The sequence below is a fragment of the Neopelma chrysocephalum genome, unplaced genomic scaffold (genome assembly GCF_003984885.1).
Source record: "Neopelma chrysocephalum unplaced genomic scaffold, ASM398488v2 Primary Assembly neopelma1_43, whole genome shotgun sequence".
NCBI classification, from domain to species: Eukaryota; Metazoa; Chordata; class Aves; order Passeriformes; family Pipridae; genus Neopelma; species Neopelma chrysocephalum.
This window is the reverse complement of record NW_020897702.1, coordinates 13,950,328-13,972,063: the sequence shown is the minus strand read 5'-3', so window position 1 is coordinate 13,972,063 and position 21,736 is coordinate 13,950,328. Positions and strand designations below refer to the sequence as shown.

Sequence of the window (21,736 nt, the reverse complement as noted above, 5' to 3'; positions counted from 1 at the left end):
GGGTCGGTCCTCACTGCCGCATGGAGGAGGGCGGGGGGGTGGGGGGGAGAGGCGGGGGCAGCGGCGGGAGCCCGAGCCCGGGGGCTGGCGGCGGGGCGGAGGGCGGTCAGCCCCGCGCCCCCAGCCCACCCCCGCCCGGCCCCCGGGCGGTGACGGCCCCGCGGGGGGTTGACAGATCGGGGGGCGGGGGGGGGTCGCTAGGGCTGCGCCAGCATCGGCCGGCGGGAGGGGCGGGGGTCGGGGTCGGGCAGCCCCCGCCGAGGGGCGCCCGGGGAGGGGGTACGGAGGGGGCTCCGCCGGGGGAGAAGGGCGAAAAAAAAATCAAATAAAGCGAGCCGCTGCCTCCAAAATGAATCCCTGGACGGAGGAGCTCTCCCTCGGGAATGAGTGAGACTTGGCAGGTTTATTGGGTTTATTTTATTTCGGGGGCGCGGGGGGGGGTTATTCCTTGAAGTGGAAATTTAAGGCATTGCCGTGCTCGGCGGTACGGAGAAACCCCCGGCGGACCGAAAATCCCGTAGGTTTGGTGGAGTGGGTTTGTTGGGGGGGTTTCTTTTTTTTTTTTTTTTTTTTTTTTTTAAGTCTTTAGTAAATGTGCAAATAAAGAGCCGGGGAAGGAGGAGGAGGAGGCGGCTCGGGTTAGTTTAGTCTTTGTGCTTTCTCGTTTCTCTCTCCCGCTCGTTCCTGGCCACTCTCCGGCGTGTGACTCTGTCCGGCTGGCTGCCGCTAAACTGTAGTTCCTCTGAAAATCAGAGAGACGGATTCCCCGGTCCGGAACAATGTCAGTCAGTGGACTTCCAGACCACGCTTCGCCTTCACTTAATCCAGCCACTGGGTAAATCCGTATTGCTTTCAGTGCTCATTTTCCCCCTTAGTATTAAGCAGAAAGCTACGGACCCAGGCAAAGAGCTCCTCTCGCGTACTTTCCCTTATACTCCCAGATATTGAATAGTTTCAAGTACAGTTTCAAGAAAAGTATGGAGAAGGGAGGGGGAAAGGAAAGGGGAAGAGGGGGGAAAAAAACCACCCAGCCCCTCTTCAGACAGTAATTACAAACGGAGAGTTGCACTTACAAACTTCCAGCATTTTGCCCCCAGAACAGTCCAGCGGCCACTTTTCCTTTGTGTTTTTGTATATTCCATGCCCGGCCCGGCGGGTGGGTGGTTGCCGGTGGGCTGTCGGCGCTGCCGGTGCCGGCGCTGCCCGCGGCCCCTCGGTGCGGCGCGGAGCGGAGCGGGGCGCTGCGGGGGCGGGGGGCGGGTGTCACCGGCGGAGGGAGAGCGCGGCCGGGGACGCGGCGCCCGGGAGGCCGGGGCGAGGCGCGGAGCCTCCCAGCGGCCGCCGAGGGGAGTCGAGCTGCCGCCGCCGCTCCCCGGGAGGTATGTGCATGGGAGGAAGCCGAGGAAATCCCCGCTCCCCTCCTCGCTCTATACCTGAGTGCCGAGCCGGGTGCGGAGCGGAGTGGCAGCCGAGAAGCGCAGCCTCCCGCGCTTCCCCTCTTCCCCCGGCGGCGAGACCTTCAGGCGAGTACGAGGGAGTTCTCAGATCAATCACGGCGCTGCGCTCCTCTACCAGCTGGATTTCTCTGGAATAGACAGTAGAAAAACAAGCAGTGCCTTCTAGGGCGCTCGCATGCACGGGACGAGCGCACGACACGAGGTCAGGCTCGGGATGTAGGAGCTCCGCGCGCTGACAGGAGCTTCTTGGGTGTCCAGGGCAAGTTACGTAGCGCCGGCACTGTGGTTCCTCCCCGGGAAAGCCGCAGCCTTGGTTCTTCTCTCGCCCGGCTCCTCTATTTAGAGCAGGGCAATTTTAGACTGAGAGATCTGGCCCATGGAACTGGCCTTGCTGCAACTGGCAGCCGTCAGGTTCTGCGTGTTGCTGTAGGTGAGCTGTGAAGGAGGATGCAGAAATAGCTGGGAGCTGGCCGCCTTTATTAAAGCAATATGCTGTTGTACTACCGTGGCTGCATTAGCCAAATTCCCAAATACCTCTGGGAATAAAAATGGCCCCCCCCAAGCATGCAGACACACATCCCTGATGGAAATCCTCTAAGGTCTTTTCGTACTAAGGTACAGCCCTTAGTACATGGATGCATCTTCTCATTCAGTTCTGCAATGGGTCCAATCAGAAAAACACACAATTTCATCACAGCATACCGAGAGCATTAAGCTAAGGATGAGGAGTTGATGATAACCCTCTCAGGTGGTTTTATTGCCTTCCGAGGTCACGCAAATAAATACTTTGAAAGCTAATGATGAAATGACACATTCCTGGAAAATCCCCCAAACTATAAAAGATACACAGCATTGGACATATGGGAAATATGAAAGCCCCTGCTTTCATGACCCCCATCTCCTTCATGTTGTGACAAACATGAAGGTTTGTCACAACATGTGGGTTTCCAGGATCTGGCTCAGTGAGCACCAGCCAGAGACCCCAGTACATTCAGACCCATGTTTGTCTCAGGGAAGGCTTTGAGTCTTTGCCAAGGGATGAGGTCTGGGGGAGCAGGCTTGGGGATTTGCTACCTTCAGCGGAAGGCATTATTGCTAACAGGAAAAAGAGAGTTTTTTGTTTGTTTGTTTAACCTTGAACAACCGAGGAAGAGTGGGTTATTATTTGATACATAACAGTTACTTGCATCTGTTGAAAACAATGGGTTGGCACAGATGGAAAATAAAATGAAATTATAATGTTTGTAAAATAGTATACAATGTTACCTTTGCTTCAGGCCTCACTTAGGCTTTTATTTGTTCTTTACAGCTCAATGTTATTGCTCTGCTTAGGAGGGTCAGTCACAGAACACATGTGCAACAGTAACACGCCAATCTCATGGAGAATAAACAGGGGTATTTTACATGACAGCTTGGCTGGGATTTTCAAAGTGGCTGTGGGAATATGAAATCCGTGGTGCTGCTCCGGAAGCTATCAAGGCAGCTGGATGAGTTCTCTCTCTTACAAGATTTTGTAGAACTCAGTGACTGATCTTTCAAAACAAAGTTGTTTTTTTTTTTCATTTTAACTTGAGAAGTTTAAGATTCACTTTTTGCCAAACAGCATCTCGTTCAGTCTGTGGTTTGATCTCCCTTTCGGGGTGAGAGGCAGCTGGCTGCGGGGCTGCGCTGCGAGTCCCGCTCGCTCAATCCGCAGCAAATGCTGCCCCTAGTGTTTCAGAGCAGGAAATACCCCAAAACCGTCCCTCGGCTTTCCATGTTTTGTCCAGAAGACTCTGGCGAATGCCACCACCCCTGGACACCACCATCAGTTTTGGATAGGCTGGTTGTCAATTTTCTTAAAAGCAAACTGTTCTTAACATGATCATAACATCCCTTGCGCTTTGTGTTACAGGCATTCTACTAAACATACACAGGATAAAACATTTAATGTATCAGGACCTGAACAATTAATTACTTTTTTTCCCTTCTGTTGACACTGATTTGTGACCTTTTTACATGATACTGTAATCTCACATGAGCTGTCATGCTTGAGCATTTTTTCTGTGTGAATTCCCTACTGTTATTGAAGCTCTGAGTTTCCCAAGCTGGCAGCCCCTTCCAGATCAGCAAAGCACTTATTTGTGCTGGGTTCACAGCCAGACATCCCATTGTGGAAATACCTTTACAAAATGGAACAAAAAGACTGAGCTGAACCTATGTCACCTAAAATCTCGAGTGCATATCTTGTTCATCTCTGTTTAGAAATCATGTATCAAATTGCCTCAAAGTTGTATTAAATCCACAGGAACAGCTTAATATCAATCCTGAGGATGTTACAAACTTGGAGCTTTGAATTTTCAGCCATTTCTATTATTTGCTTTTCAGCAAGGGTTCTCAGCAGTTTTGAAGGCCTACAGTTATACATACATGTATTTCCCAGGGTATTCCCAGCTGGCAGCTATGCTGCTTACCTTGCAAATTGTTTAACTTTGAAGCAGAGTCTGACTGCACTCGAGTCAGTTTTCTTGTCCTTAAATTTTGGGCAGAAGGTGCATGCAACTGCTGCTCTGTTTACACTGTAAGGTAAGCCATTTTGAACACACAATTTTTGTTCTTTTATTTTTTTTTTTTTTAAATAAGAATATACTCCCCAGAGCACTCTAAAGGAACTAGGTTTACAGGTTATTTAATAAACAACAGGGGAAAAAAACTCAAACAACCCCATGCCATCACTTACTATCTAGACAAATAACAAAATTCACATAAACTATTCAGGGAAGTGAAATCACTGAAGTGGTTATTATCAGGTTCTTTCAATATAATTTTGGTAGATCATATTTCTTACATTCTTTTGTCTAATCTCTAAATGCAGATTAGAACTTGGCATTTCTTTCTTCTCAAAGCAGAATCAGAAAGTCAACTTTTTTAAGTCTCTTTTGTGTATGGTGGATATTTCTCTTGGAGTGGTATTATATTTATATGTGTTTGTGTATCACGTGTACACTAGCACACCCACTCTGTTTATCCAGACAGACTTACAGAAGGGTATACCAGAAGTCTTTATTTATCCAAATAAAAGTAAACTAGAGGAGCTAAGCATGGGAATTGCCTGCAATTGCCTGAGGAACTGCTAAAAATAGCTGCTTTTTGGAAACAGGAGAAGCCTTCACTGTTGAAAAAGTAACAGTAACAGCTATCTACTATAGCAAACTACTTTCTTTCCAAAACCTGAAGGACACAGGGACAAAAATCGCTTCTTGTCATACTTCACTGCGAGAACTGGACAGAATGTAGACTAAAAAGGGCCTTCTGTTCCAGAAGTACATCGTGTTGGTAAGCCTAATCCTGTGCATAAATACCTTGTGTGAACTTCATCATTATCACCCTCTCCAGTTACAGAACTTAAACTAGAGCAGATTATCAAAACATTACAGGAACTAAAGTAATTTCCAAGTACGATCATTAATCACCCGCGCCAAGTCTAATCACATACTGAGCTCTCTTCATTGTTCCATTAAGACAGGTACTTTATCTTAATTAGAGCTACTGCTTCAAAAATTAACACTAAAGACAATTTAAAATGTCCTATAGGAACAAACATTTTATTCTCTCACCTCCTAATTCCATTCAGCTTCTCTGATGTGGAAAAAAAACATGAAAGACTGGTCAGATTTCTGACTTCTCTCATCATTAGATATTTGCACAATTTTTTCTGCTAGAAATACTCTTACTGAGTAATTCTATATATAGAAAGTCTCAGGGGGTAGAGTCCTCTTTGTGCTTCATCCTGTACAAGCACTAGACTGACCTGGAAAATTTGATCTAAATTTTTACATATTTACTCCTCTAAACAATATTTTCATTTCCTGCGGTGAAGACAAATGTAAACATGATGTAATGATACTTCACATTTGCTGTCTTGCAGAAACACTTCAGATAAAACAACAGCCACAAAGACATTATTACTTCCTCCAATCTCAGTGAGGGGAATATCAGAGTTTAACAGAGACTATACACACAAACATCATATCAGCCCCTGCAAAATCAAATCAAATATCTGTTTCTTGCTGAAATAGAAATCAGTGATGTCAATTTGAGGCATTTTCTTAGTCCCACTGGTGATAGCACACACAAGATTAGTAAACCTCCAGAAGCACTTTCTTCCAAGAAGCTTCGGCAGGATTCTTTTGGATCCCTGTTAGCAACAGAAAAACACTCTTCTGGGAAAAAAAAGTGCCTGCAGGAACAAGTAGTAGATAGCTTACACTTTTTAGGTGAATGGAAAGGCGGTGGGAAACAAGGTCTGGGATATTAAAAAATGAGTAAAACTCACTGAACAATTTGACCATTTTAATTTTCAATCAAAATGTATGTATTCTTGAAATATTACGTTTAATCAGCAAGCCAGAATTTCCCAAACTTCTTTCTTAATTTGGTAGCAAACAGTTTAAATGTAGCAAAATGAAGGAAAAGGAATAGAGAAGAGTTCCTTCAGCTTTGGTAACCAGGGAGACAGATATGAGACATACCAAATCTCAGAATTTTATTTATCTAACTCACAGTTATGGAGGAAGGTATGGAAAGAATATCTTCAACATAAGTTGAACAAATCTCAATCTGTATACTGAGAATTTTCATTTTGGTTTTGTAAATCTTGTATCTGTATGTGGAAAAAAAGGAGAACTGATGCTATTAGCTCTCCCTAATAGCATATAAACCATTGCCTAGTTTCAACTCCTTAAAAAAGTAAAACCAGTTCATTTCTTACAATGAATGCTGGAAAAAGGGTAGTGAATGACAAATCTAAGGTGCAGTCTCTGAATAAAAAACTCAGCAGATGTTCACTGTTAAGCTATACACCTGTTAGCAGTTGCCTTTCCAATCAACCTATTTGTTTCCAGTAGAGTGGTAAATCTTATGGACAAATCCATGAGAAATCAGGTTTCATTAGTTTTGCTTCTGAGAGAGTAACCTGTTAAAAGAATTCAGAGTGTAAACAGTATCTTGCCTTTCACTAGGTTGCCATATTAGCCACAAAAGACTAATAATGTGCATAGAGCAAGATGTAGGAACAGTTCCTAACTGGATTCAAAACGCTGTGCCCCACATGTTATTTTAGGCTACATCTGATTCATTTCATATGCAGCACAAAATACAGGGACAGAAACATTAAATGATTTGGGTTGGAAGGTCATAATGGCCTGGGACATCTTCCACTAGACCAGGTTGCTCTGACCCATCCTGACCCAACCTTACACACTTCCAGGAATGGGGCATGCACAGCTTTTCTGGGCAACCTGTGTTAGTGCCTCACCACCCTCACCCCAAAGATTTTCTTCCCGACAGCCATCTATACCTACCCTCCTTAAATTTAAAACTTGTTAGTTGTCCTGTCGCTACAGGCCTCAGTAGAAAAGTCCTTCCCCATCTTTCTTGTATGCCCACTCTAAGTACTGAAAGGCTGAAATAAAGTCTCCTCTGTGCCTTCTCTTCTCCAGACTGAACAGCCCCAACTCTCTCAGCCTGTCTTCATGAGAGAGGTGCTCTAGCCCTCTGATTAATTTAGTGGCCCTCCTCTAAATTGGACCTGCTCCAGCAGCTCCATGTTTTTTCTGTTCTGAGGACCCCAGAGCTGGATGTGGCACTCCAAGTGGGGTCTCGCCAGAGTGGAGTAGAGAGGCGAAATGCCCTCCTTTGACCTCCTGGCCAAGCTGGTTTTGATGCAGCCCAGGACACGGTTGGCTTTCTGGGCTGCAAACGCACATTGGCAGCACATGTCCAGTTTTTCAGGATGGACGGTATCTTATTTAACCCTTCGTAACTCCTCAAAAATCTACTCTGATTTGGGTTTCATGTAATTCTGGTAAGCCATGCATCCTGCTTCTGAGTAACTCCTACATTCTGTTAAGTTACACCGTAAGAATTCCCGCTTATCTTGCATGGGTATATTAATCCATTCTCTTAGGCTTGCAGTTACTGCAAGTTGCTGCCATTATGTTTGCACAATGTAATTTGATGTTTAAAATCTGAGTAAATTGCCCCAGCTGCTTATCAGAGACAGCAATGAGGGCCCACGTATTCATTTAGATGGCTAAGCCAGACTCAGTCTGTATGACGCCTATAATGTGACTCATCACCTACTCTCTCAAGAGAGGAATGACTACTGTGCTGCAAATGTAGCCAGGACCGCAGAATATTTCCTCTGTTGCCTTGCAACTGTCTATACTGATTCCTCAGAGGAGAAATAGATCTTTGCATTTGGATTCTGTTTATTGTAACTATCATTCTAACTGGCTGGACCTACTTGCATATAGTGAGCAATAAGGAAGGTAAGATGCAGTCGTAAGTTCTTGTATAACATTGCCTTACCTTTCCAAACACACTAATTTCAAAAGATCTCAGCATCTCCTACCTTTCCTACAATGCAGCTCAATATACATAGGTGGAAGTTTTATTTCACAAGTAAATAGATATTGAGCTGTTATTTCTAAGAACAGAAGGAAACTTAAAATGATTTATGCAGTAAGACTGGAGGACTGATTTGGTAAACCTTTGGGTTATTACAGACACAGATGAGCAAAAAAGATACAACACATTATCAAACAGCAGTTTAAAGGCATATATGAATTTAGGTGTAGCCTAAATAGAATCTTGAAGTCCAAGCAGAGATGAAGTGCATGCAGATAAAGCAGGCCATTCAAATTTTTGAAAGATGTCTTTCAAAGAGCTATATGATCACTTAATCGATTTTCTCTTCTTGAAAACTGTCTGCATCATCCATGCAATCTTCAAGATCATCGTATCTCTGCAAATGAAATAAAACTTGTATTATTTTATCAATGTTTAATAACTAGGTTATGTAAAGACTGCTTTTTCTTGTTCAACACATTACCAAACATGTCAATAACAATTTAGAATGATATCTGAAAGCTTGCCAAATGCAATTGTACTTCAAGTTGTCTTAAAATAGTTCATAAAGTGTTCCTGAATAATTCAAAGTACTTCAGTGTAAATAAACAGAATTCTAAAATATTCTGTGCCTTATGTGTTTCCAATCGTTCTAAGGTCAAGCTTGAGTTTGTTGTGTTGCTGCTTTCAAATGAAAGAGGAGTTTGCCCTCCACAGCCCAGAGATCATGCAGCAGCTGTCAAAAGGCTTCATGTCAAAAGTTGATACAAACTCTATGTGAGCACAGCAACATAGCCGTGTTTGAAAGATTGGGTCAGCAGAAACGGATAAACAGTTAAGCTGAGTTGTATTATACAAGGCCAATAAATCAGAACTGATCAATTAAATCAGACATTTTATCTCAATGTACTTTATCTGCTTGGAAAAGGATACAGGATATAATTCAGGCATACCTTCTGAATCCACCCACTCTCTTCCAAGTGGCTGAAAAGCCGTTCTACAGTGTCTTTGACTGGTTCATCCTCAACACCATCCAATTCGGCAACAGAGCTGCAATCCACATACAACTTGTACTTGAAGTGCTTCAAATTGTGATAAACTCTTGTACGATTTGCACACACCTTGCCAACCTTCAAAACCTAGGCCAGAATGAACAAATCACTCTCTCTGATAGAACTGATTATCTTGACAATATATAGAATTGGTAAGTTAGTCTAGTATGACTCTAGTCAGTCCAGGAAATTTTTCTGAATAATGAAATAAACAGAATGATGCTACATGCATAAAATCAGTACAAAACCATGTAGTTTTCACAGTCACAGCACAACGATTTTTGAGCAAGCAGGCAGCCAGCAAGTCTATGCAATGGCAGCTTATCAGTACGGTCTTCTTGCAAACACAACCATGTTTATAATTGGTGGTATCTTTCATATCTCCTGGTGGAACTTTGTTACAAAATCACTAACACTTTAGATAACCATCAAATTGTGAAAGCAGAGGAAGAGAAATTATTTGTTTACTTTTGCTTAATATGTAAGTACTTCCTAGGACATGAAATACCAGTTTTAACATTTTGTAGACTGATTAACATTCAATAATAAATACGTAAGTATACAAATAGACATACGCCTCAAAACATTTATTTAATAAATATAAGGAGGGGTGTTGAATTTCATAAAAATAAAATCTGAAAACTGAGGTTTTGTAGAATGCAGACGTTAATCTGTGAGAGGTACAGCTAGGCCACAATGCTGTAGAAATCAAAGCCTCTGCATCTCCCAGTTATTACCAGTCTTATTTCTAAGATTTCCATGCAGAATAGACAGAACTGTCTTATTTCACAGTTTTCTTTACAGCAGTATTTATAGGTAAACAAGTGGTAAATATGCTTGTTACTACATGGATTACAGTAAATTTGTTATCATCTATCAGCACTAAGATGAAAATACAGAGTGATACATTGGTTACAGAAATCTTTGGCCATCCTAAATCTTCACTAAGAGTATATGAAATTGGAGATGTGGGGAGGGAAAAAGAGTCTAACCCAAGGAGACAAAGCCTATTAGGTAAGAAATCCATGTCCGGCTGGTTTTTGGGGGTCAGGTTTTCTACACTCAAAAGCAACATAATTAATACAAACATAAAGAAATTCAGCTCCTGATACACACATGAAAAATAGATTTTATTTTTCTGAAAAAAAAAAAACCAAACCTCATCAGCTTATCCTTCAAGAACAGCACTGTTTTGGGCTGATGTCTTGTCACACTTTTGCAAGTAACAAGCACATAAATGGCTAAAGGTCAGAGTTCTTTGCATCAGTAATCCAAGCTGCAATTGTACAATTTAACATTACATACACACATATATATAAAAGAACCAACTGTGTTATAAGTTGAAAAATGATTTCTTCTGAGCCACAACAGTGATACCTTTTATTGCTGCCATTGGTAATAATCTGAATTATCTCAAATTACAAGAAGGTTAAGTTTTAACTGATGCTTACAACCTGCATTTTCAGTGAGCTTTTCCGAATGCACGACCAAATGTTTGCACCTGTGAGCAGTTCCCCAAAACACCTGACCTTAAATATATGAATATACTTAATTTCTGAAATATATTTTTATATAAAACCAGCAGCTCAATTGATATCAGCAGACATAATATCACTAAGTCAAAAGAGACACACTCATTTGTAAGAAATTTTGATCTGACCTACAATAAATGGTTATTAACTGCACTGTTAAACATCTTGAGATAAAAAATGGCTATTACTATATTGTAATTCTCTATTGATGATGCACACGTTGTACCTATATGCAGCTCCATTCCTACTATCCCTAAAAATGAAAAGCTAAGGCTTGTGTTTGGTGCTGCAGGTGCTTCTGAAGTGCAAGACCTACCAACCAATGCTTGATTTATTCAAATTTCCAGAATTATAATTTTAAATACTGAAACAATCAAGAACCGAGCTGTGGCATTTTGTAGAGCATTTCATAACTTTCCAAGTATCCCAAGCAATGAAGCGTGGCACTTGGAACATTATGTGATGCAAAATAGGAGATACCATCCTGCATCAAACTGATGGCCCAGTTCTTTACCCTGTGACAACAGCTAGCAGGATTTTGGGACCCACTAATAATTTCCCTTCAAAAATATCTTGTGGCAATGAGTTTCATAGCTTATTTATATGTGAGGTGTAAAGTACTGCCACATTGGGGAAATGCCAAATGCAAATAGCTAAATATCATATAAATGTAACTATGCATTGTGTTTTTAAAGTAAGAATGATAGTCTAAAAATAAAGAGCTATTTCAGAATGCAGTGTTGGAAAGAATCTCAGTACTGTACTCATTCTAATTTTTTCCTCTCGCAGTTCTCAGTCCCTCTGTCCTAATGCTTAACTTATCTACTCAAGCTGGCCCTATCAGCCAAAGTTGTGTTAAATCACTTTGTATGGAATGCAGGAGCATGGCCTGACAATAGCACAACATGTAGTGACTGAATCCATGTCCTCTAAGCATGTTTATAAACACAAGTAGAACACGAAAACTGAGAGAGAAAACAGTTTATAATCCAGGTGACACAGGAGCAAGGAAGTGTGGGGGACACCTATACCTCTAAACCGTTTGATTCCCCTGACCATGAAGAAATGAGAATTGGCACCTACACAGTGAACAATCACTGCAAGCCTAAGCAAAACTGGAACAGCTGTTTCTCTTCTCTTTCTATTGGCAAAGGAGAATACTTCAGAGATGAGAGAAAAGGAAAGTTTTATGCAGAAGAAGGGGGTTGGAGGTCTGTCTTTGTTCTCTCCACATCCACTTTTCTCGGGTATTTTCAAACAAATCTATAGAAGATAGTCCAGCTATGTGTTTCCATTCAATCTGATCTGCCATTGCTGAACTACCTTCTCTATCAATCAATCAAGTTTGTGAAATGCCAGATTTATGAGCCTTTTTTTTCTTCTTTCTTTTTCCTCCTTTCTTTTTTTCTCAACTGGCAGGACAAGTCGATCAATGCATTGTCATCAGAACTTTAAAGACAACTTGAGAACAGTAATTTTAGCAGTCTAAATTGCAGGTCACCATAAGAACACAAATGTTGCATTATAAAAACACTATAAAAAATTACTGGAAAGTGCTCAATTACTCTTCCTCCTGACTCTGTTTTACAGCCCCTGAACATGCACATAGCAGACATGCCCCCAGATGCTAGTGCACAGAGGGTAAAAAAAGCTCTCATTTTCTACTCCTAAGCTAAAGAGGACAAAAATGAACTAGCAAGTTAGTTAAATATTTCAAGTTTTTTCCAAAGTGAAAAACAGCCAACGCTTTATGTAGGACAACATTTGGTCAGCAGTGAGGGAATTGCTACTGTTATTTCCACAGTTAAGCTGGAAGCTGAAAAAAGATTAAATTCTTGTGCTGGTTTCCTTATTATTTCTGGTTAGGTAAGGCACACACTTCCCACGAAAAACTGAAATTTTTTAAATTAGTGATCTACATTTAGAGGCTTGTATGTAAGGAATAATGACTGTAGAACAGACTGCAGTATCAGTGCTAGGATGACTCCAGAGGACTCACTGTTTTCCTGCAATAAACAAGTGGCAAAACCTTGCTGGAAAAGCCTCGCTCTCTTGACTGTCATGCACATACATACTTTTCATAACAGAGTATCAGCAACTGCTGCTCAGAAAGGTCTGTAATCTAAGAAAAACTGGCACAGATATTCCTAGCTCCTGCATTACATGCAGAGCCCAAGATGATGACACAGTAATCACACTGACACCCCTCAAATCTCTAAGTTAGAAAATTTGAAAAAATCCAAACCATACAGACTTCCACTTCAGTACGGTGAACTCCTAGTCTGACAAGGGCTTCACTTTATTGTTGCAAAAGAAATCCCATTATACTTCATTATCAAATATACTGAATAAAAGACTTGTTCTGAAACTTTTTTCTTTTCAGCAAATACAGTGAGGAACTTCAGCTGTATTCAAAAATTCTTTTACACTCACAAAGAAAACAAAAATACCATCTGTGCCTCCTGAAAGGGAAGAAAGGCAAAACTTGGATATCAGCTTGGTAAACTATAGAAATATTTTACTCTTGACAAATTGTGTACTTTGAGTTTCTCATAACAGGTCATGAATTACATTACTTAAGGAAAGCATAACAATCATAACACATAGCTGTAAATTTGAAGGGATGATGTCTAAATATTAGAAACACCCAGGTTTTTAACATTTAAGGTCTTCCAAAGGCTCAGCTGTGAAATAAAATTATATTACGTTATTATTAGATTACTTTAGGTGACTCCTGAAGTTATCTAAATTGACTGCCTAATGCAACATCATGTAACAACAAGAAAGATGTCTTTCACTCCAAAAATATAATTTAATCCAAAATGTACTAGTAGAGACAACTACTAGAGTGAGAAAAAGATGCAAGTAGTTCTGATAATGCAGTAAGTCTTCTCAAAATGAGATCAGCAACTTCAAGCATCAGTGCAACTGAGATGCCAAGATACTCTGTCCTGAGTGAAAAGGTATGTGGGAAATAGCAGATGTGGAAAAAAATCTGAAGAATGAAGCAGTAAATTCTGACTAGGTCGCACTTGGACCATTAGGATGATCAGGGCACTATTTCAGTCAGTGTTTGGACCTAGACCAAACAAGAACTGTCGGAGTACACGTGGACGCTCCAAATGGAGGAATAGTAAGCACAGAATTAGCAAACCTAGTGACCTAATGTAGAACAAACCTTACTTGTCACAAAATAGAAAACACAATCATTCAAGGGAGATGATTATCCATCATACAGAAAGTTACTTTTACAATGTTTCTGAAAGCTAATCAATGCAAGATCCCTGCTGGAAAAGTCTTAAAGGCATTATAGGCACACACAAAGGTAAAGGGCTTTCAAGTAATCTACCTTCAATGAAAAGGCATTCTGATATTTAGAATATATGAAAATATGAGGAAAATTTAATTCTTGATTTCAAGTCTCAGACTCCTGCCATACAGACATAGGATCTTATCAAGATTAAAAAAAAAATCATAGTATTTCTTTGGTACTTGGTGAAACCCAGAAATGCCAGGCACGTGCAGAGCATCAGTCATGTAATTTCTTTACCACTGTTTTCCCTTCTTTAAGATACGCATCTGCTTCAGGATTTTCAATCTTCTATTAATTGTCACTGACAAAACAAAAAGCTATTTTAGAAATAACTGAGTACTCATATTAGTACTTTGGTTAGTATGTAAATCTTCACGTGTGCTGTCAGCCTCCTTAATACAGATTCATACTACTTCCCCAAGTACCACAAAAGACAAGCATGCTGAGTAGGTTGCCATGTACCTAGTTTTTCCTTCTTGCCCCGGATGGGACTCTGACTGTAGAGATTTGAAGCAGAGAAAAGAATAGAGGCACATGTCAATTCTGACTTAAGGGAAAGAGTTATCAATAACCCTGTCATATGTCTTAGAGCTCTTTATCCTTTATCATGAAGCCCAGCTCGTGGCTGGGTACACTTATTAGCATTTACATCTGCTGCATCCAGTACTAATATTAAGTGGTAAAAGTGGGGAGGAAATATTGCACAGATCATTGTGACACAGGCAAAAACAAATATCATAGAAAAAGATCTAATTTACTTTCTTGATAAAAGTTGGATTTATTTGACAATACTTTTCATTACCTCTTTCCCAACATATAAGAAAGAGGGAAGGGGACAGACAGAGGGGAATGCCTCCATTCATCTTGTCAAGTTTTATAGGAACTTCCTTCATAATTCCTAGCTAAATCCAAGACTATACTTCAAACTATAAAATGGTCCTCATATTTAAAAATTAATAGGGTTTAAACATGGAAATAAAATAGCCTAACACTTGCCTCTAGCATTATAGACATAGATGTGTTGATAGGTAAGTTTCTGTAATGCTACACAAAGCTTAAAAATAGAGTGCTTGTTTGAAGTTACCTGCTTGTCATTTGACATGAAGTCATCCACTTCCAAAGTTTTACTATTATAAAGCTGTCCAGAGAGCAACACATTAAACTTACAATACCGCTTCAATTCACAGGCCTGACAAAACATATTTTTTGGATTTTTCAAGATTATGCAAACATCTGGGTAACAATCCACACGCTCCTGAAAAATAGATTTCAAATAACATTAAAGAATCTCTGTAAAATGAATGATGCCTCAAATAGAGTGCTGAGTTCTCTGTACTCACAAAAAATTAGTCCAAGAAAAATGAAAGAGATTCAAATCTGCAATCTTTCATAATTCAGTTGTGAATACAGACCTCCTCCATCATCTTCCAACACTTCACTCAGTTCACTCTAGTTCATTAATTTTTCTTTTGGCTTCAGACCTAGAAAATGGCTTCTACATCCTGGCAGAACTTTTCCCATACCTTTTTTTTTTTTTAGGGGGTAGGGGTACAACTACATCCGTTGTTCTCCTTCAAATAAATACACTGTCTCTCTGCACTGGCCAAACCCCATTATTACAGTGATTATTAGATCACCACACCTATCACACTAATACTATTCTAGTAATATGCATATGATGACTCTGTTCCTGTATACTGACTTCATTTTTTGTAATAGTAGTAGAAGATTCATGAGCATACTAGTTTATCTTTTTGTGGGAGGAGGAAGAAATTTTGTTATAACATTTAGAAAGTCATAAAAAAATCCTCAAAAAGTCATCTGCTGAAGTTAACAGGAGAAGCATTCAGGTAGCTGAGAAGAGATTCCGTTCTGCTACCCGAATGTTTATCTGGTTATAAACACATAAAATATTTCTGATATTTATAAGCATTGAAACAAATTATGTAAGTTAAAGAACAATGAGTTTCTATTAAAAACTATATATATATAACTACAGCAATTGTTGTACCTTTACAGAGAATTACAGTGTTAAAAAAAAAAAAAGTCAGTAATGATATGATTTGGAAGCCACTTCACTGTTTAAAGAAAAATCTACATACCTTGTATCGATCTTTCCAGCGACTTCTAGCAATTAAGTTCTCAAGCCGAGGCTGAATGAAGCGGTCATCCAAATAATGAAGTGAGAGCAACATATCTTGTGCATACTTCTTTTGTCTTGTTCCATCTGCTCAGTGAGAATCATTACTAATTTGCTGACCAGCCTTTGTTATACAAGTTTCTTGAGATAAAATTTGCAAGGACACAATACTTCTCCATACTAAAAACTATGAATGATTTTAATAAATTATTACTCAATATATTTGCTACTGTTACCCATAAAAGTGATCCATGCATCTTTGATAAAGGAATATATTTAATTATTTTAAAAGTGATACGTGAATAAACTCTACAATCAAAGTTAAAGTGAAAAGTCGTTCATCCCAAATAGAGATCCATTGACTCAATCCCATTTAAAAGAATGGAAAAGGAGGAAGGAGGGGAGAAATGTCTTGCTTTTTGTCCAATCTATTTAAGTTGTCCTTAATGCATAAGGGGGGGTGGTTGCAATCCATGAAAACAAACTGCTCTGAGCTACTTCACAGCATGAATTTTGACAACTCTCTTTGTCACTTATAAAGAGCACAGAGAAACTGACCTTTACACTCCACCAGCACAGTCAGATGCCTTGAGTTAGGCAGCATAAGTACTTCCAAATACTTACTCAAGCAAAATAAATAAACAAGCATGAGGATGAGTAAAACTACAACTGTCCCACTACTGTTTCCCAAATACATGCTGGACCCCAGGAATTAAATAGGACTTTAATAGGTGCAGGCCAGTGCATACTGTTCTGGAACTTCAGCATGTACAGACATACAACTTAACACAGCTACTTTCTCATGTCTTCTAGCAATACTGTTATCAAAAAAAACCCCACCAAAACTGAGAAAGACCACTGTCTATCTAGCTTGTTATATAAAACCGTTAATTGTCATAGATTTCATAATTGCAATTAACTGTTTTTCCCTATTCACTTTACACACACACATTTACAGTATAAGCATAAAGAGGCTGTGCTAGACCATAAAAAAATCCCTCGCAATAAAAAGCAAGTCTGAACTCTAATACTATAGTAGCTACTCTTGATTCAAGCTAATGAAGAGATTCACTTTCATTAACTCAGAAAAATCCATCTACATTACAAAAATACTTTTTTGCAATGCTAGGTTATGTTCATACTATTCAATGTTCATGTACAACCTCCAGCTCCCCCGCAGAGCTCACCTACTTCCAGCACCTTGGCAGTAAGTTGCTACATTTTATAAAGCAGATACCATTTGAAATAGACAGAAGCTAATACAATATTAATCTGGCAAAGTTTACTTATTACTTTTCATCAGCTTGTTTTCACTTGGTGAAACAAAACAAACCAAACACCTGAAAGAACTAGCAGTGGTAGATAAAAGACATTTTTAACTCCAAGAATATACAGCCTTTATTCTGAGGTCTGTGGTATACTTCAGTTTCTCTGTTTCCTCTTAGTTCAGTTAACATCAAAACTTCCTCTCTTTGGGACTTTACTGACTCTTCCACAATCTGACTCGGACAGTTCTCTCCTTAATCCCATCTTTACAGTGCTTCTGAAACGACATGTAAGGTTGTCATTCAGCCCCACTAAGCCAAATGCTAAAAAGCACTTCCCCAGAAAGAACAAGACAAAAAGTACTGACTGCTGCTGAACTTTATTTATCTGAAAGCACAAATGTTAAAAAAAAAGAAAGGAAAAAAATCAGATAGCGAGTCATCGCCATAGCTAAAATTATTTATTACCAAATTCCTCAGAAAAAAAGCTATGGAGCACAAAAAATTTTGACAAATCAGCTGACCTTGCACTGTTTTCATTGAGATATCTGTTTTGAAACTAGTTTTGCTTTCATGCTGGGAAGATTACTACTGATCAGTAACACAGAAACACTTCCCTTCATCTCAAAAGGGCATTTTAAGCCTTAAGGCTTAAAAGAATTAAGTCTACACGTTTTTCCAAGATTAGTCTATCCTCCCCTCTCCTGCCAAAGTTACAGAGCAGGGAAACCACATGCAGATTTCAGGACTCAGCTCTATACTCTAATCAGGACAAACACCCCTCCCTAGAATAAATGGCTTTGTATAACTTTGAATGCACTATAATATTATTTAATGTGATGTACTTACCATATAATGAGCTCAGAAAAGTGTCATCAATTGCATTTATGAGGAAAGCCTTTACTATTCTTTTGAAGTGTACATAATGATCACAGCGAGGTACTGGGAAGAAAGCAGTATCATCAGAATTTACCCAAAAAAGGGAAAAAAAACCCCAGAAAAAAAAAGCAATATTAGAAGTCCTGTAAGAAGAATTCTTTTTTTCATTATTGTGAATTTAGAATTTTAAACTTATTTAAATATGGATTTAGAAACAATTGCAAGGTACAACATCCACACCCTTAAGATTCTGCCTTTAAAGTGTACTTCTCATCCCAATGATCCTACACAATTTTAGCATCCTCAAGTCACATGTGCTTTCAGCAAGAGCCCACAGAAAGAGCTACAAACACTAAAAGAAGTGAATAATTTGTTCTATGAACAGCAGGAAATAATGCAAAACAGAGAAGACCAGGCTTATGTTGTGGTTTTTTTGGTTGTTTTGGGGGGTTTTGTTGTTGTTGTTTTGGTTTTGTTTGTTTTATTTTTTCTATCTTTCTTTCAAATACACACAGTTCTGCCAAGGTCTTCATTGGGGAAGAAATACCACAAATGCTTGTGATCACCTACACTAGCACAGACTGCCCAATCAGTACATACCTGTTTCTGAACAACAAAATACGGAAGAAAATAACTAATATAAAGGTCTGTTTCAAATGTCTCTGCTCCATCCAGAAACTGGTTCTCATAAAAGAACAACTTGAAGAGTTTTCTTGCTCTATGCAGTTTGGCCAGTCTTGGCCAATGAAGTTAGAAACCCCTCTAGACCTCTACTGCCAAGTCTCACCACCACAGAATAAAAATACATAAAAAAAAAAAATCCCAAGTCCTAAACCCTCAAACTTCTGGCAAGAACAGAATTTGGACAGAACTAACATAGCTCTCTTAGTGTATATCACAAGATCACAGGATGGAGGATGATGCTTTCAGGTCTCCACAGGAATGACTGTTGCATCAGCAGCCTACTTCATCCTAAATCAGACCAACTTAAAAAATTCTGTGCAATAAGGTTTCCCTTCCTTCCCCTGAAATTATATTCTCTCTTTAATTAAGATACCAAAAGACTGCAATAGTTTACTGTGGAAATCAGACTGCTTCCACAATAAATTGAAGCCTTTAGGAATCCGCTTTCAAAATATCATATCCTATTACTTAGCATTTGTATTTAGCCCATTAATTTTTATAACAGTACTACAAGTAAGTTATACATACAGAATTACCACTAATTTTGGTCTTACACTGTGGGATGTAGTATGACAGCAACTCGCTATTGGATGTATTTAGTTGCTTTTGTTGTGGCTGATTTTCACTCTTTACATCCTCTGTGTTGTTGTCATCATCATTATCATCATCTTCATCTTCCTCTACTATAAAATCTTTCATGCTGCCACTGTCAGTTTCACTACCTTCTGTTGGTGTGAGGGTCAAGTGACAAAGCGGTTCCTCTTCTATTTCTGCTTCGCTATTAGAATCCTAATTAAATTTTAAAAGGTACTTCAAACAACAAGAATTTTCAGTATTTGCTCTGACAAAATACTACGTATACTAGCTTTTTGACCATCTCATTACACTATTTGTTCACAATTTGTAACGATTAAGCAGGCACACATTTCCAAAAAATACATCATTCTGTACTAGATGACAATTACTTTCAGATTTAAATTAGCCATCTCCATGTACCTCTCTTCAGTCTATCTGTAGGAATTAACCTGAGATCTCCAAGTTACTTTAGCAGGTATTCTGCTTCCTGATAAAAAGCATCTGACAGCTTTTCAGCAGTCAATATTGTTATCTAGTTAATGTGACTATTAAAATGTGACAGAACTACTGATTTGTCATGCATTCAAAACCAAAAAATCCCACTGATTTTTATCTATTAGTCTTCGCCTTTCCTCACATTAAATATTTTCTCCAATTAAATTTCAAAGATAAAACCCAGACCTCCCAATTTGCACTGCTGCAAGATCTCCGAGTGGCACTTTTTCTTGCAAGTTCTTTCAATTTTGCAAACATTTTCTGTTTCCTACTAGTAGAAACATTCTCTGTAGGGCACGTTTTATCAGGCTGCTGTTCTTCGGAACTGTCATCCTCATCCATTATACAGCGGCGTTTAGCAAAAACTTTTCTAACCAGTATGTCACTGTCCTGACTTTCATCACTGTCATACAAGACAGAGGTGTTCGACCTCTTACGCTTCCCAGGCACAATGCACTCATCCTCCCCATCATCTGTTCCTTCTGCATTGTGTCCTTTTTCTTCCCGATCTGAAAGACTGCTCTTAATGAAAGTTTCATCCTTTTCATCTATTTCACTTTCTGATGTGGTAGGCTCCTCCTCCTCAGACGTAGTTGAGGATTCGTCACTGCTGTCAAGTAGTATGAGTTCCCTTTTAGTACGCCTCCAGTCGACGCGGGATTTGGAAGACGACAGCTCTTTTCCTGCTGCCTTATTTCTTGTTTCGTATCTTCTGACAGGTGCTTTTATCTCCATCGGGAGGCTGTGGCAACACACCAAAATACAAACCGGTAAGACAAAGCACTCATTACATTATGCCATTAAAAAAAAAAAAAAGAGTACATAAGCATACATATTTTGTTACATACACTTATGACTTGACAGTACCATTAAGAGACACGCGTGGAAACCAGGATCAAACAAAAATAAGCCTGCACAGTAACTTCTGAAGGCGATACACCTTACTGAAAACATGCAAAAGAGCAGAAGCGCCCGCACCCAGCGGCGCTTCTGGATAAACTGAAGAACTCAGCGCAGCTACCGGTCCCACTGTCCTCTCCCAACCCTGGAAAGCCTCCAGCTCCGTTCTGGACTTGCTCTGATGGGACCGATCGCTCGGGACCAGCGCCTTCAGGGCCCACTGCGGAGCGGCCCGTGCCTACAGCTGCTGCCCCTTACCCTGCCAGCCCCGCAGGAAGGCCTGAGGGGACCCGCGCCGTGCCGAGCTGTGCCGGCCCCGCTCCACAACCCGGGACAGACCGGGACAGGACGGGCCGAACGCGAACGCACCGTCAGCTCGCGCGCCGCCGTTACCGTGTTACCGCGTCCCCGTGACCGCTTCCCGCCGCCCGGCCCCTCTCGGCCGCTGAGCGGAGGCTCCGCCCCCCTTCCACGGCCTCGGGCATCGCGATTGGCCACCGCCCCCTGTCACTCAGCCTGTCGCTGTGTTTACGGAAGTGCTGTCAGGCCGCAGCGGGGGTTGGTGCGTAGCGGTTGGAGAGGTAGAGGTGTCGTGTTCGAGTCCCGCCTTGGCAGGTCTCAGGCAGCAATGGCGTGAGGTGGTTTAGTTGCTTTTGTCCGGCCTAGATACATTCCTGAGGAAAATCTGTGTGGGCTCGTGAGGTACGGCACCTTCCCAAAAGGGCTGACGGGGACCACCGCTGGTCTGGTGTGAGGCGCACCCCGCCACAGCTCTGCCGGCGCTCCGCTTCTTTGCAGCCCTGGGAACAAACTCGGTGGATTAATGAGGAGCGGCTGAGGGAGCTGGGGATGTTTAGCCTGGAGAAAAGGGGGCTCATGGGGGAGCCTTATCGCTCTCCACAACTACCTGAAAGGAGCTTGTAGCCAGGTGGGGGTCCGTCTCTTCTCCAAGACAAGTGACAGGACGAGAGGAAATGGCCTGAAGTTGTGCCAGGGGAGGTTTAGATTGGATCCTAGGAAGTATTTCTTCATTGCAAGGGTTGTCAAGCATTA

At 40.6% G+C, this 21,736-nt stretch overlaps 1 protein-coding gene and 1 long non-coding RNA gene across 7 annotated transcripts; both read right to left on the bottom strand.

The window, feature by feature from the left end:
• Positions 1-549: 549 nt before the first annotated feature.
• LOC113964745 lies at positions 550-1,246 on the bottom strand. The gene is made up of 2 exons (XR_003533280.1): positions 1,074-1,246; positions 550-831 (listed from the first exon to the last, which is right to left on the bottom strand). It is a non-coding gene; the product is annotated as an uncharacterized LOC113964745 (long non-coding RNA).
• Positions 1,247-7,979: 6,733 nt separating this feature from the next.
• CCDC82 (coiled-coil domain containing 82) lies at positions 7,980-21,140 on the bottom strand. Of its 6 annotated transcripts, none has more exons than XM_027677373.1 (8): positions 21,053-21,140; positions 19,970-20,525; positions 19,267-19,501; positions 17,999-18,091; positions 15,847-15,971; positions 14,829-14,999; positions 8,801-8,986; positions 7,980-8,244 (listed from the first exon to the last, which is right to left on the bottom strand). In XM_027677373.1, the coding sequence occupies exons 2-8, from the start codon at positions 20,516-20,518 to the stop codon at positions 8,179-8,181; spliced, it is 1,425 nt and encodes a 474-aa protein (XP_027533174.1). In that variant the 5' UTR covers positions 20,519-20,525; positions 21,053-21,140; the 3' UTR covers positions 7,980-8,178. The 6 variants fall into 6 exon arrangements, with proteins under 6 accessions (XP_027533174.1, XP_027533172.1, XP_027533171.1 ...); XM_027677371.1 differs by lacking the exon at positions 21,053-21,140 and adding an exon at positions 20,942-21,032; XM_027677370.1 differs by lacking the exon at positions 21,053-21,140 and adding an exon at positions 20,724-20,793.
• Positions 21,141-21,736: the final 596 nt, after the last annotated feature.